General features: G+C 35.1%; 1 protein-coding gene across 3 annotated transcripts in view; it reads left to right on the top strand.

Annotated features, from left to right (window-relative positions):
• FSTL5 (follistatin like 5) overlaps positions 1–13,860 on the top strand; it is a gene marked incomplete at both ends in the record, with an annotated part of 536,981 nt that overhangs the window by 438,393 nt on the left and 84,728 nt on the right. For 2 of the 3 annotated variants that reach the window (XM_079773038.1, XM_079773037.1), the window contains one exon: positions 10,667–10,693. The exons of the other annotated variant lie outside the window; for it this stretch is intronic. In XM_079773038.1, the coding sequence (XP_079629164.1) occupies positions 10,667–10,693 (27 nt within the window). The remainder of the gene's footprint in view (positions 1–10,666; positions 10,694–13,860) is intronic. 3 annotated transcript variants of the gene reach the window in all.

The following is a 13,860-nucleotide window of genomic DNA, read 5'->3' as shown; positions in this document are numbered from 1 at the left end:
TGTGTGATATTGAAACAAGTGGAAGCTCGGCTCATCAATTTATTTTTAGAACATTATTTTACTCCAGATTACTTAATTAGCCACTTATATTTTAACACATACTTGCTTTATTTTGCTCTTTTAGATTAAACTAAAATAAAAATTAACTCAATTAGAGACATTTGTAGAAATGTAATTTTAATATATCTAATGTTCTAAAATACTTGGGACAGTGTCAAGCACATAATGAAGGCCGACTAAGTGTTTGTTCTGATTAGCATTATTATTATTCTGGGTCAGCAGTTATTAACTTTAATGTTTTTTAAATATATTGAACAATGAGTAAAAATGATATAGCCCCGGCTGGTGTGGTTTAGTTGGTTCAGCATCGTCCTGTGCACCAAAAGGTTGCCAGTTCAATTCCCAGGCAGGGCACATGCCAGGGTTGCAGGGAGCGTTCAGGAGGCATCAGTTGAATGTTTCTCTCTCTCCCTCTCCCTTCCTTGATGGTACCCCATGCTAGATATGGGACTAGTCAAGAGTTACAAATCAGATGTTTTATATTTATATTTAATAGCAAACTATTTTGGGGTTGAAGGTATTTTATATTCAAGGGTGAGCAGTCATTAAGGTTTACATGTGTGTGGAGTCCTTGATATCAGAAGGCTCCAGCTGAAAATGCTCACACATTTCCAGGCCAACGTTCCTCTTACCCCAGCTACGGTTGGCTACACTCTGCTACTTGGCCTAGTTTCTTTGCTCTTCCTGTCACTTCTCTGCTGAGCATCTTTGACCCCATCCACTTTTTCTCTGTGCCAGTAACTGCAGCTGCTAGAGTATCATCGATGCCTGTTTTTAGTTCTGCCCTTTTTTCAGTGTTGACAATGGAGGGAAGAACAGCTGGCATTGTTCTCTCTTATTAACACAGAATCTGTATTGTGTGGGATAGGACAGGAAAGAAGAGGAGAGGGGACAGATAAAACTAGAGGAGACCAGAGCAGTTTATTCCTTTCATGGTGTTCCACATTTGTTTCTCCATTGCAATAATTCAAGGTAGTGATTCAGCTCCCAGTAGTGGCAATAATGTTTCAAATAAAGAAGAATATATGTGTTAAAATAATATGGGCAGAACTCCAAATTCCTAATTTTAATATGTAGTGGTGGGACATCTTAGTTCCTTCTTCACCTAGTCTTAGACATTCGATGTCACTTATTCCTGCTTTAATTTTCCTTTCTAACATGATGAGAAAGAACTGTGTTTTACAACCTCATTTACAGGCATTCAAAAGTAGTAATGACAATGTCTCCACATAGAAGGCTTTAGGTTCCTGAAATATTAGAGATTTAAAGGCGGGTAGTATTATGACCAGGAGTTTTAATGGAGCAAAGTAAGAAGCATGTTAGTTATTACAGAAAAAAATATCTGTGGATGACTTGAGACATTTTTCTGGTTTAATTGTATTTTCCTTCTTCTTGAAATATACTTTTAAACTGATTCCTAATGTATGCTTTTCAAAACACCATTACTTGCACTTACTTCAGCTGAATGATATTTTAAAAACAGGTCAGTAAATTCTAATAACTAGAAACACACCACTCAAGAATTTTAGGAAAACATAAATTAATAAGTGACAATATCTTGAAGAGTTGACAGCAAAACAGGGCTTATTATGTCATTTTAAGCAGAGTCTGCCATTCCTTCTGTGCCATTGTAAGCAAAAAAGGGGGACTTTTTTTTTTTTTTTTTTTTTTTTAGTAAGTACTGCTTTCATAATTAAGTAAGAAAGAAGTACATCTATCCCAGGAAAAATACAGTAAGAGAGGCCTCAGGCTGAATTGAGTTGGCCAGTGAAAAATAATCCTCCTCAACAGGATGAGTTCGTGAACAAATCAGAAGTGCAGGATCCGGTTAACTCGTCCTCCTGGGACCATCAGGGATATAGCCTGTATAATTGCTGCAAATTGCTTCTAACTTAAGTTTGCAAGTTCTTTCATGATTAAACTGAAATTCTTTTATGAAAGTTATTATTAGCTTGACATGAAAATTCTTACTTCATAACCCAGACGTCTGGGCTCTCTGTCCTGAAACTGTACAGGAGCTAAATATAAAGGACTTTGGGGGAGAACATGTCAGTCATCCCTTTAATCCAATTACACACGACCTTCCCGATGTGGGATGGGGATTTAACACATTGAGAATATCAGTTTTTACATTTTGTAACAGGGGGTCAAGGCTGGTGCTTCTTGTGCCTAACAGCAAATCAAAATCAACACGGAATTCACTTTAATCAGCACATTGTAAACACTTGAAGCCTTATAAAAGGCAGATTCGATTTGACTGCAGAACTGGCCATTGGCCTGTTGAGGCTTCTAGCATTTGACTGAAGGGACATGTTTAGTATCTATCTGTTCCTCAACACTGTGTACTCAAACATTTTCTTATTTGTCTTCATTAAAAGAAGGGATATAGCCTGTATTATTGCTGCAAATTGCTTCATATTTGATTTATAATATAAAGTTCTGAACTTGAAGATATGTTTTTGTTTAGCAAAATTTTTCCCCAAAAACATGTGTGTACATATATGTAAACATATGTGTACATACACAGATTTGTGTTTGCTCCGGGCACTGTTTTAAGAAATTAAAAAATGTTAACTCATTGAATGCTCATAAAATTCTCATACTATCTAATATGTATGTTTTAATTCAAGCATTTTCTTTAGAAATATGTTCTAAGAAGTTAATCCCTTTTAATTTAGAGTAAAATTCTTTCAGACACATTTTCTGTCATTTTCCACAGGTATACTTCCTGGACAGTGTAAAACCCAGTACTTCCCTTTTATTCTTGTGACTACTAGAAATTTCAGGTACTATGGTTATGGCTTACTGCAGTGATTTTCCTGTTTAGGTGTGAGATGCTTTTTCCCCAGTTAATAGTCTGTTTTGCAATTTCTTTAAAGATAAACAGACTAGCCCTACCTGGTTTGGCTCAGTGGATAGAGCGTAAGCCTGCGGACTGAAGAGTCCCAGGTTGGAGTCCAGTCAAGAGCACATGCCCAGGTTTCGGGTTAGATCCCCAGAAGGGGGCGGGCAGGAGGCAGCCAATCAATGATTCTCTTTCATCATTGATGTCTCTATCTTTCTCTCCCTCTACCATCCTCTCTGAAATCAATAAAAGTATATTTTAAAAAAGATAAACAGACTTAACTGAATTATAAGCCATATATTTGCCCAGAATGCCTTAAGTATCAGGATATTTAAGGCTTGTAATTATAATTTGCAATTTACCTCACAAAATATTTTTCTAACAATCTTTATCTTAATAATAAGCTCTAGTCAATTTCTTCAAATATTAGATATCTTTTATTTTATACTATATTTAAATATAATTATATTCATGTTAACATTTCATGTAATGTAAATATATTAAATATTTATTTAAATACATATTAAATAGTGAGAAGTTCAGAATACAAAAGGAATAATAAAATTGTTAAGAATGGTAGCCTTTTATAAAAATTACATAGCTAAGATTCATTAATTAATTTATTCTGTGCCAAATACTACTTAAAATATGTTATAATCATTTTATTTTTTAATTCTTAAATGAACCTTGTGGTATATTTTCTAGATGAGGAAGTTAAAACAAAAGAGTAAGTACCTTTGCTTGCTATCTACTTAAAATGGTAAGGCATCTGAATGAGTTAGAAGGCAAAGTTTTCCCCTATTATATAGCAATTGTTTAGTAATGTCTTGTTTAGACCAGCTGGCATGGCTCAACATCCACCTATGAATCAGGAGGTCATGGTTTGATTCCTGGTCAGGTCACCTGCCCATGTTGCATGCTCGATCCCCAGTGTGGGGTGTGCAGGAGGCAGCCAATCAATGATTCTCTCTCATCATTGATATCTTTCTCCCTCTCCCTTCCTCTCTGAAATTAATAAAAACTATTTAAAAGTAATAATAATGCCCTGTTTATTGTTTGTCCTGTTAAAGCCACAGTCAATCATTTGTGTGAAGAACTATCAAGTTACATTCTAACTATGGTGGGCTTAGGATTTTTGTATTAAGAGAAGCTTAGGTGTTGGCAGTCTGGTTAGGAGGATATTAGCTGGAAACATTTTCTTAACACTATGTTTGCTTCCTAAACAGTCTGTTAATGCCAATATGGTGTGGTGTCCAAGATGGTCCTAAAGATCCTCCTCTCCTGTTATCCACACCCTTGTAGTATCTTCCTGCATTGAAATAGCTCAGATATCTATCACTTAAAAGGTAGGGTGAAGGTGGAGTATATGACTTCTGAAGCCAGGTCATAAAGGGCCTTATGGCTTCTGCCTTGCTCTCTTGGATCACTCATTGTGGGAGAAGCCAATCGCCAGTATGTGTGGATGTTTAAGCAGGTTTGGGGGGAATCCCATGAGTCAAGAACTGAAGCTTCCTGCCAAAGGCCAGCACCAAATTGCCAGCAAACATGTGAGGCCCCTTGGAAGTGGATCTTCCAGCCACAATAAGCCTTCAGATGCCCAGAGCTCCATGAGATACCCCAAATCAGAACCCGCCCAGTCACCCCACCCCACAAGACCATAGATGTTTTTTGTTGTTTTTAGCCACTAAGTTGGAGATAACTTTTTACGCATCATGCAACAGCCACTGCAGATAATATGCTCACTTAGTTTGGCATTGGAGCAAAAGATAGATATAGTTTTTACTTGTTTAGCATGCTGGCTTTAATTGGTTGACATGGCAACAATCCTTATGTTGTGTTGGCTTTGATCAGACTTGTTTGGTGACCAGGAGTAGACTCTATATGGTTAAGGATAGGTTATTTTAGAATTGATGTGAATGTTACACTGGCAACGTGGAGTAGTCTGTGATGTGTCCACATTCAGAACGCAGAACCTGACATTACGTAGTCAGAAAACTGTTGACCCTCTCACCTCTTCTGTGGGTTGTATAGTCCCTTCCTGCCTTTCATGTCTTCTTGAGTCCTTCTGTATGTTATCACAAATTATCATAGCCCTGACTCTATGCCATGGTGCCTTTACCCATGCATTTCTACAATTCTTGTTCTCTGTGCTTTTTCTTTTCTAACATGATTTCTTGATTCAAGCCACACACCCCTCACCAAAGTACCTTATTATCCTATCTTATCACTTTACTAGAGGCCTGGTGCACAAAATTCATGCATGGGGGTGGGGGGTCCACTCAGCCCAGCCTGCACCCTCTCTAATCCGGGACCCGATCTTGCGGATCGGGCCTAAACTAGTCGGACATCCCTCTCACAATCCAGGACCACAGGCTCCTAACTGCTCACCGGCCTGCCTGCCTGATTGCCCCTAACTGCCCCCCCCATGCCGGCCTGGTTGCCTCCAACTGCCCCCCCACACACTGGCCTGGTCACCCCTCACTACCCCCTCTCCCTGCCTGGTCATCCCCAACTGCCCCCCCTGAGGGACTAGTCACCCCACGCAGCCTATTTGGTCGTCCATTCAGTTGCAATGGTCGCTTAGGCTTTTATTTATATAAATAGAAATTAAACCATCTATTTCTGGCCAGTGTCTAGGTTGTATGCCCTAGTGCAAGTTAGACACTATAGCCTAATCAGCTAATGTTAGACACTAGTTTGGAAACCTGTGTAGTCACAGAGGACAATTTCTTCAATTAGTGCCAAAAGAGTGACAGTTTGACTTAAAAGTGGTTTTGAATTTGGCATATAGCAGGCAATGTACTTGACATACATTACATAGCTTTCCATCCTAAAAATAGTGTGTTTTAAATATCTCACTTCATTCTCCATATGCACATTCAAACAAATTTCAACTGCCCTAACATTAACCATACATTTTTTTCAGTTACATTAAATTTTACCTACATTTTTTAAATGTCATCCTTTTTTGTTTGTCTTCTAAAGTTGTCAATTTCTCAAATCCAAAGGAGAAGCAGTCAATAAGACATATAGCTGAAATGTTATCCTCAGATAAATGTAGTATAAAAAAATGTTTTTCACTGCTGAAAACATTACACTTTCAGAGGAAGACGACAAGCAAAAATCTTATTTAGTTGAAAAGCCAAGCAGTTTACACATGGGTAGCCAAGGAAAACACTAGTAACTGTTCAGTACTATAGCATGCTGCTATGTAGTGAACTCTCTTATTGCTGTTGCTTATATGATATTCAATTCTCCACATGTATTTCTACATAGATAGCATATCTAATAGGAAATCTATCACTTTGAATACAATAGCAAGTCTACAATAGATAAAATAAGGCAATTTATTTAAAGCATTAATAAATATTCTGTTACTAGTATCCAGGCATCTCCATGGAACCAGATTTTCATTATAAGGCATAAGGCATATGTTATCTTCAGAAAGAATTTGACATTTCAGCTGTCATGAATAAGTACTAAATTACTGGGGGGGGGGGAGTCAGTAACTGTGATGTTTTTATTTTCTAATTACAAATAAAAACTTTAGGAACAGAAAATTTATTTAGGGTATATTAAGGAATGCATTCGTGTTTCACGGGATTCCATATGTAGAGAAAAAAGTCAGTAAGCCCAACACTTAGCTCTACACAGGCTAGCAATAGACAAAAATCTAAGCTGGTTTAAAGAAAAACTAGAAGGAAATTAGGTGAATAATTCTGCTAAGAATATTACTGTCAGTTTTAACATAAGAATAAATACTAAGAGATTCTAAATGACTTGATGTTTGAAATGTGAATTTAATATAGCACAGGCATATCATGGGAGACATCTATGCTATGCTAAGGACTTTGAGCTCATATACTAACACACACACACGCACACGCACCCACACACATTTATACATACATTATGTGTTTTTCAGCATAAGGGTGGCATTATGAAGCCTGAATTTATTATAGGTAGCTGTTTATATTGTATGAAGGATAAATTAATATGACAAACAAAACCATTCCCATATGTAAATAGCAGTCCAGATAAAATAACATTCCTTTTATTGATAATTACTTTTATTCATAAAAATGGTTATATTGATCTCTTTGGTATGGCAGAAAGTGTGTACTGTTGTAACCTGATTCAACATTTGGGATTTGACATTTGGGGTTTACCTTGTGTAGGAAAGAAAGGTTTCAAGTGGTGAGGCATGGCTGGAGCAGGGAGGGAAAGAGGAGAGAATCTGGGAAGAGCAAGCTCTTGGCTTATCTGGGCTTTTTGATTTGATACAAAAGAAATTAAACATCCAGTATGCTCATTCATGATACTAATATAATCTCTGCCTCTATGCTTAGGATATTCTGATCTTAGAATTATCATTTTAAGTACCATGGTTATTTTTATTCAATTTTATGCTTTATGTTCAATTTAGATATATTTCCTCAGATTTTGTTATGAAATCCAGATTATCAAATTTATTAGTAAAAATGTCTGTATTAATTTAAAATCATTACAGCTACAGGTATTCCTTCCTTCTGCCTTCCTTCTCTCACTCTGTTCATTCTTCTTCTCTTATCTATCTATCACCTATCTATCATCTATATATCTATCATCTATCTATCTATCCATCCATCTATCTTGCTTATCAGTTAAGTCTATATTTTATCTTCTGGCTAAAACTCTTTGGGCCCACATGTTGAATTACTATTTTTGTAGTTTATATAAATTGTGATACATTTTATTTTTAAAATATTTAATTTATTGAAGAAATTTTTGGATTTAAACATGTTTTCATATTTTCTCTATTGTTGTCTGAGTATGTCTAAGCTATTAATGCTTATTGGCATATACATACAGAATAGAGACTTCATTTTCTAATGTACTTTGTGGCCACTCTTGAAAATCTTTCAAGACATCTTGAAAAGAAAATACTTTCTGTTTGTATAGTCCAGTACTCGTTATAAAAATATTAATTCAATCTTAAAATTATATTATTGAAACTTTGTCCTTTTTTTCTTCATTTTCCAAACATTAAGAATGAAGGATAAAAAAAGCAGAATGTGGCTGTGGCTTTATCAATGTTGTATCCAGTCCTAATAATTTCTGCCTCATATTATATTGCTATGTATTTGATTTATATAATTTTAAGTTCAATATGTAGTGCCTTTAATTTTATCTTCTCTAATGTTAATATCACAAACCATGTACTTTTTGGTACTTTCTCATAAGTGATTGTTTATCTTAACAATAAACCATCCTTATTTTTAAGTTCTTAGTCCTTTAAAATAGCAGTGCTTTGATATACTACTAGGGTTTGTGCATGCTTTTGCCCATATCGATAAATTATATCACTAAAATTCTCACTCAGTTTGCTCTTATTCATCTTTTAGATGTCACCTTCAGCATTATCATTAAGGAAGTTTCCTCCAGTCTCAGATTAGACTACGTCTAATCCAGCTGTTCAAAACATTCCAATGACTGCTTCTCTCTTTTATAACACATAGAATTTGCAATTTTTTCTCTACCATGATTTGGGTACTGTTAGTTCACTTTCCCTCCCTTAACTAAAATAGATGTCTATTAGCACAGAGCTGGGTCTGTTCTAATCTGTGTATTGAATTCAATATCTGGCACATGCTAGGCCTTCACTCAATACTAAGTGAATGGATGGAGATAGGAGTGATCATATGTCTAGTTACCGTTCTTATAAACTAGAAAAATAATGATAAGTGTAATCATGGCTCAACCTTTCCTGAGCCTCCAGAAGAAAAGTTTATCTCCTTGACATTGTGTACAAGACTTTCATGATTTTATCATGGGCAAATACTGTGGCCTCAGCTCCTACCCGTTTTGCCTTCCAACTATATTCAATGACTTAAATTTCTCTAGATGTATTATGATGTGGTCTGTTAGTATACCTCAAATGTCTCTATCCATGGTCCCTGCCCTCCACATTCCTCTTCTGAGCTTGGATGACATTATATTTCTTGAATATCACCAACCCAATGAAGCTATCCCCCCCTTTGCTACCCAACCTCTACCCCTCAGAGATAATCATTCTGTCCTGTCCCTAGCCACTTATCCTGGTATTTGCTTGTTTGATTAGACTTATCACATGGTCATAATTATTTGTTAGCATGGTTCTCTCCCTTCACAGCCTATGTCCTCTCCTTGCAAATAGATCTATTCTTTTCATATACATGCCAAACACACTCTAAGCCACAAGAACAGCACCATAAAATGCCCTGAGGAGATATACATGTCATGTGCACATGTTTGAATAAATATTCTTAAGGAATTAAGAACACCCAAAATCACAAAAAATGCTTACTCTACAAAAATGTATTGAAAAACATATATAGCAGGTGCTGAAAACTGCATGCTTGGTCCTTCAGCCTCCAGCTAGGAGTGTTGGACGTCCACCATGGGTATTCAGTTTTTTAAAAAAAGTGATTATGCTTTATATGGTTAAAATATTCAGGGAGTACTTATATGTGTATGAGATTTTCTGTTAGTTACACTTTCTTGTTCCTTATATTATTTTGCTTTGAAAACAGAGAAATTGGATAACTTTGAATTAGTAAGGCAGGCAGACATTTCCTTGAGAATATTTCTATTTGTATTATCTCTTTATTTCTATCTTACTATTTTAACTCTTTACTGACTTAGCGCTGTACCATCCTAATATATATAAATAGCTAGGTGGCGTCACGACCGAATGGGCTAGCGGTCACCATGAAGTGCATGGAGCACCTCTCCATCCCCCTTCTCCCCCAGACCCCGAGCCGCTCACCATGAGAGGTGACTGGGGACTGTTGAGCGGCTGTGGCCCTGAGCTTAGTGGAGCAGTCACCCAGGGGAAGCAGTCACAAGGCGGGGGAGCCTCGCAGAGCAGTGGCGGGGCGAGGGGAGTTAGGGGAGCATCCAGCCTCAAGATTCGCGGGGCGGCAGCAAGCTTCACGGAGCAGTTGAGTGGCGGGGGGAGCCTTGCAGAGCAGTCCAGGGGCCGCGAGCATCACAGAGCATCCTGAGGCTGGAAGCTTCATGTAGCGTTGCAGGATGGCAGAGGCCATGCGACGGAGGCCAGGCTAGGCCTAGGGACCCTAACCGCGCACGATTTCGTGCACACTGGGCCTCTAGTGTTTAATAAACATATCGTCTAGAAACAAGTTAATATAAACTTTTACTTTGCATTGAAATACGCCAGATATATATACATACATACATACATACATATATATACACATATATGTATATATATATATCATTCTGTCTTGTTTAAAGAGTGAAAACATATATTTACTTAAAATAAGCAACTTTTGGGTTCAAAAGCCTATATTTATAAAAAAAATCGTAGGAATATTGAGAATTATAAAATTATAACTTTTTCAGTTAGTAACTTTTAATGATACTGTCAAATAAACAAATAGTTTAACTGTCCATGCTTATTCTAAAGCTGTACTTCAATACAATTAACTTAAAAATTCCATTCTTTTCGATGATGCATAAACTGTTCTTTGTTTATTAACAAAATCTTTATGCCAAAGAAGAATAGGCTATTTCAAGAAATGAATGGAACATTATTAATTATTCCCAGCATTTTTACTGTTTTGTTCATTTTAAAGCAGTTTGTTGAATTCACTTCACTATTTTTATGTACATGCTCCGCCTCAGAGATTGTGACCTCCTGAATAGTTATTTGCATTGCTGTGCAACTGAAGCTCTCTGTACTCATTCTTCCTTCTCTTTCTTTTTAACATGCTGCAGTAGCTAACATATTATGGAGAGAAGAAGGTACTAAATTCTATTATTTCTTATATTGTTGTGATTATTTTGCCTAATCTTTTAGTATATATGTTGACTATCAGTTTCAATAACCGGTTTTTATTTTGAGCCAATGTTTTTATTTGATTATATTTCAACATTTTTGTGTAAATCTCTACATTAAATATATTAATACCACTCATCAGCTTGAATCATAATTGATAATTGATATACAGCCAGGAAATTAAATTACAATATACTGAAATACCTTTAAGAGTATAAAATTAAGTTAAAAAATAAAAGAATCTTCAGTTAAACATAATTTACATAATAAGCCCTCATTAGGTTAGGAAAAGAACAAATATAAAAACTGTTGCCTTATCTAGGGAATATAATAAATTATTTAACAAAATGGGTTATAAACTTGAAGGACCTGGATTCAAATTCAGTCTCCATCACTAGGGCCTTTTTATGCAATAATATTCTTATTTCAAAAATAAGGATATTTATTAATACTCATAGGATTGTTATCAGTTTTTTAAATATAATCCACATTCAATAAATGGTATCTACTGTCTTTATTATTGTTGTTGTTATTATTATTTTTTACTTAATCACAAAGGCCGGAAAATGTTAGACCAGGTACTCAAATAGCCCATCAATGTGTTTTAATTATATTTGAAGGAGAAAAATATCTATACCATCATTACACTCCAGGTAAACAATGGTGCAAATTATTGTCTTCACAGTCCATCCAAAGCAAACTTTCTCTTCCCCAATTACAGCTTCCCACATGAGCTGGAGGCATTGCTACCTTTGAAGGCCATTAATCATAATATTCAAGTAATTTTTGGAATTTATTCATTTCAATTTTGTTCTCAAAGATGAAGGATGCCACCTCCCTCCTTTTTTCCCTTTGGTATTAGTTGTTCCTTAAGCATTTATATAATCTCCTTTTTAAGGAGGTCCTGGTGTAACTATATACTCTCAATTCATTCCACTTAAATATTTCACATTTGAATGTACAAATTCAATTATAATTGAAATTATGATATCTGTTGGATAACATGTCTTTGTATTATCTTTGCTCTTGAGATTAAACAAATATTTCTCTGAGCATTTTAAAAATTGATTTTATTTAATCATTATAATGGAAGGAATATTACTTAAGGAATCGGAAGTCAGGTGCCATAGATCTGGCCTTTCTTGTTAATTGTTGGGAAAAATTGGATGAGTTATTTTACCTCACTGAGCCAAATTTATCTAACAGTACTTGAAATAGAGTTGAAATTCTCCGTAGTGAATCTTTGATATGTAAAATTTAAAGTATGGGAAACAATTATGCCTTATAAATTGATTTTGTTTAATAGCCACCATGAACATTATTTGCTTATAATAATTATTAATTTGCAATATATAATAATAAAGGTGTAATATGCTAATTAGACTGGACAACCTTCCAGATAAAGCCAGGGCTGCGAGGGAAGTCCGGGTCCTGGGTGCCAGAGGGAAGCTGGTGCCGGCAGCTGGGGGAAGGAAGGCCTACTCTTGCACGAATTTCGTGCATTGGGCCTCTAGTGATAATATAATAGCATTCTTCAAGCTACCCCCAAAGTATTAGAGACCTCCATATCACTTAACATCACATTGGGATTTATTATTTGAAACCATTTTTAATCTATTAAAATTTTATTCTGATAGTTTTGGGACAAGAGGTATCTATCCTTCTGTATGTATACATACATGCATGCATATATATATAATTATATACATGATTCCAACTAATAGTAATTACTTAGCAAACAAATACTATATTATCTTATAACCTTGGTTAGGTTAATCATTACATGTGAAGTTAATCATGTAGATTTGAATTCAGCTTTTCAGCAAACCTTTGGAAGTTCAGGGAATTGTATAATGACTCAAAAGGAGTGGTTTGAGATAATATCACTCATATATATAATACACACACACACATATATATATATACACACACATATATATATATAATACACACACACATATATGTGTGTGTGTGTGTGTGTGTGTGTGTATATATATGTATATATGTATATAAAATAAAAGTATAATATGTTAATTGAACTAGACAGCCTAATGACCCTCCAGACAAAGCCGTGGCTACGAGGGCCAAGCCCCTTGCATTGGGCCTCCAGTATATATATATATATATATATATATATATATATATATATATATATGTGTGTGTGTGTGTGTGTGTGTCAGATGGCACCTACTTCCTAGATTAATGTTGCCCAATAAATAGCTTGACACAATCATTCCTCAAAACTTTATAGGAAGAATGAAAGAGTCAGTCTTATTTTAAATGAACATAATATAAGGATCTTATTGAGGTAGGATGCTGGGATACTACTGTGTGTGTAAAAAGATTTTTAGCTCTAAAACAGAAATGTAGAAGCATTCATGAATCATAAGTCTACCTCTGCCTACTTATCAATGTGAGAAATGCAATTGTGTACAATCTATTCTTGCCTATATTTTTCTTTATCTAAAAAAAAGAATTCTTCTATATGTCAAAATAAGATAAGTAAGTTTAGGATAATTTGAACATGAAAATATTAATATTGACTATAATTTATATTCTCAAGTAATGTAAAATTAAGTCAGAGGAAGACAATAATCACAAGTTCTCACTGCATTGTAGAATTATAATTTGCTCTTGACTATAACTTAAATGCTAAAGTAATGTAAAATTAAGTCAGAGAAAGGCAATTAACACCACACAGTCTCCTTTGTTGTTGACTTAAATATTCATCCAGTAATCAGAAATTAACCAAATTTTATTGTTGTTATAATTTTATTGTTGGTATAAAATATTTTCTATATATAATAAATAACATACTTGTATTATCACAATACAGTATCATTATTGAGCAGCTGTCCTCAAAGTATTGAGACAGGAATGCACATTACACCCATTTTTTCTCTATTCCATGTATTTAAAGGCACATTATTGATTAGAAAATCCCCTGGAAAATAATGCTTTCTTATGAGCCTGCAGGTAATTCTTGCTTATGTCCTCTTTCTGTATAGAAAGAATAACAAAGCAAAAAGAAAGCTCACAAGGAACCAACAAATATGGATTACATTCTAGAGCACAGTACTGTATTAGATTAACAATCGACCTGTAAAAGACAAAGCACATATGTCTGACTTCA

The sequence above is a fragment of the Cnephaeus nilssonii genome (genome assembly GCF_951640355.1).
Source record: "Cnephaeus nilssonii genome assembly, chromosome: 5".
In the NCBI taxonomy this organism is placed as follows: Eukaryota; Metazoa; Chordata; class Mammalia; order Chiroptera; family Vespertilionidae; genus Cnephaeus; species Cnephaeus nilssonii.
The sequence above is the reverse complement of the archived record's forward strand: the minus strand, read 5'-3'. Positions and strand labels throughout refer to the sequence as shown.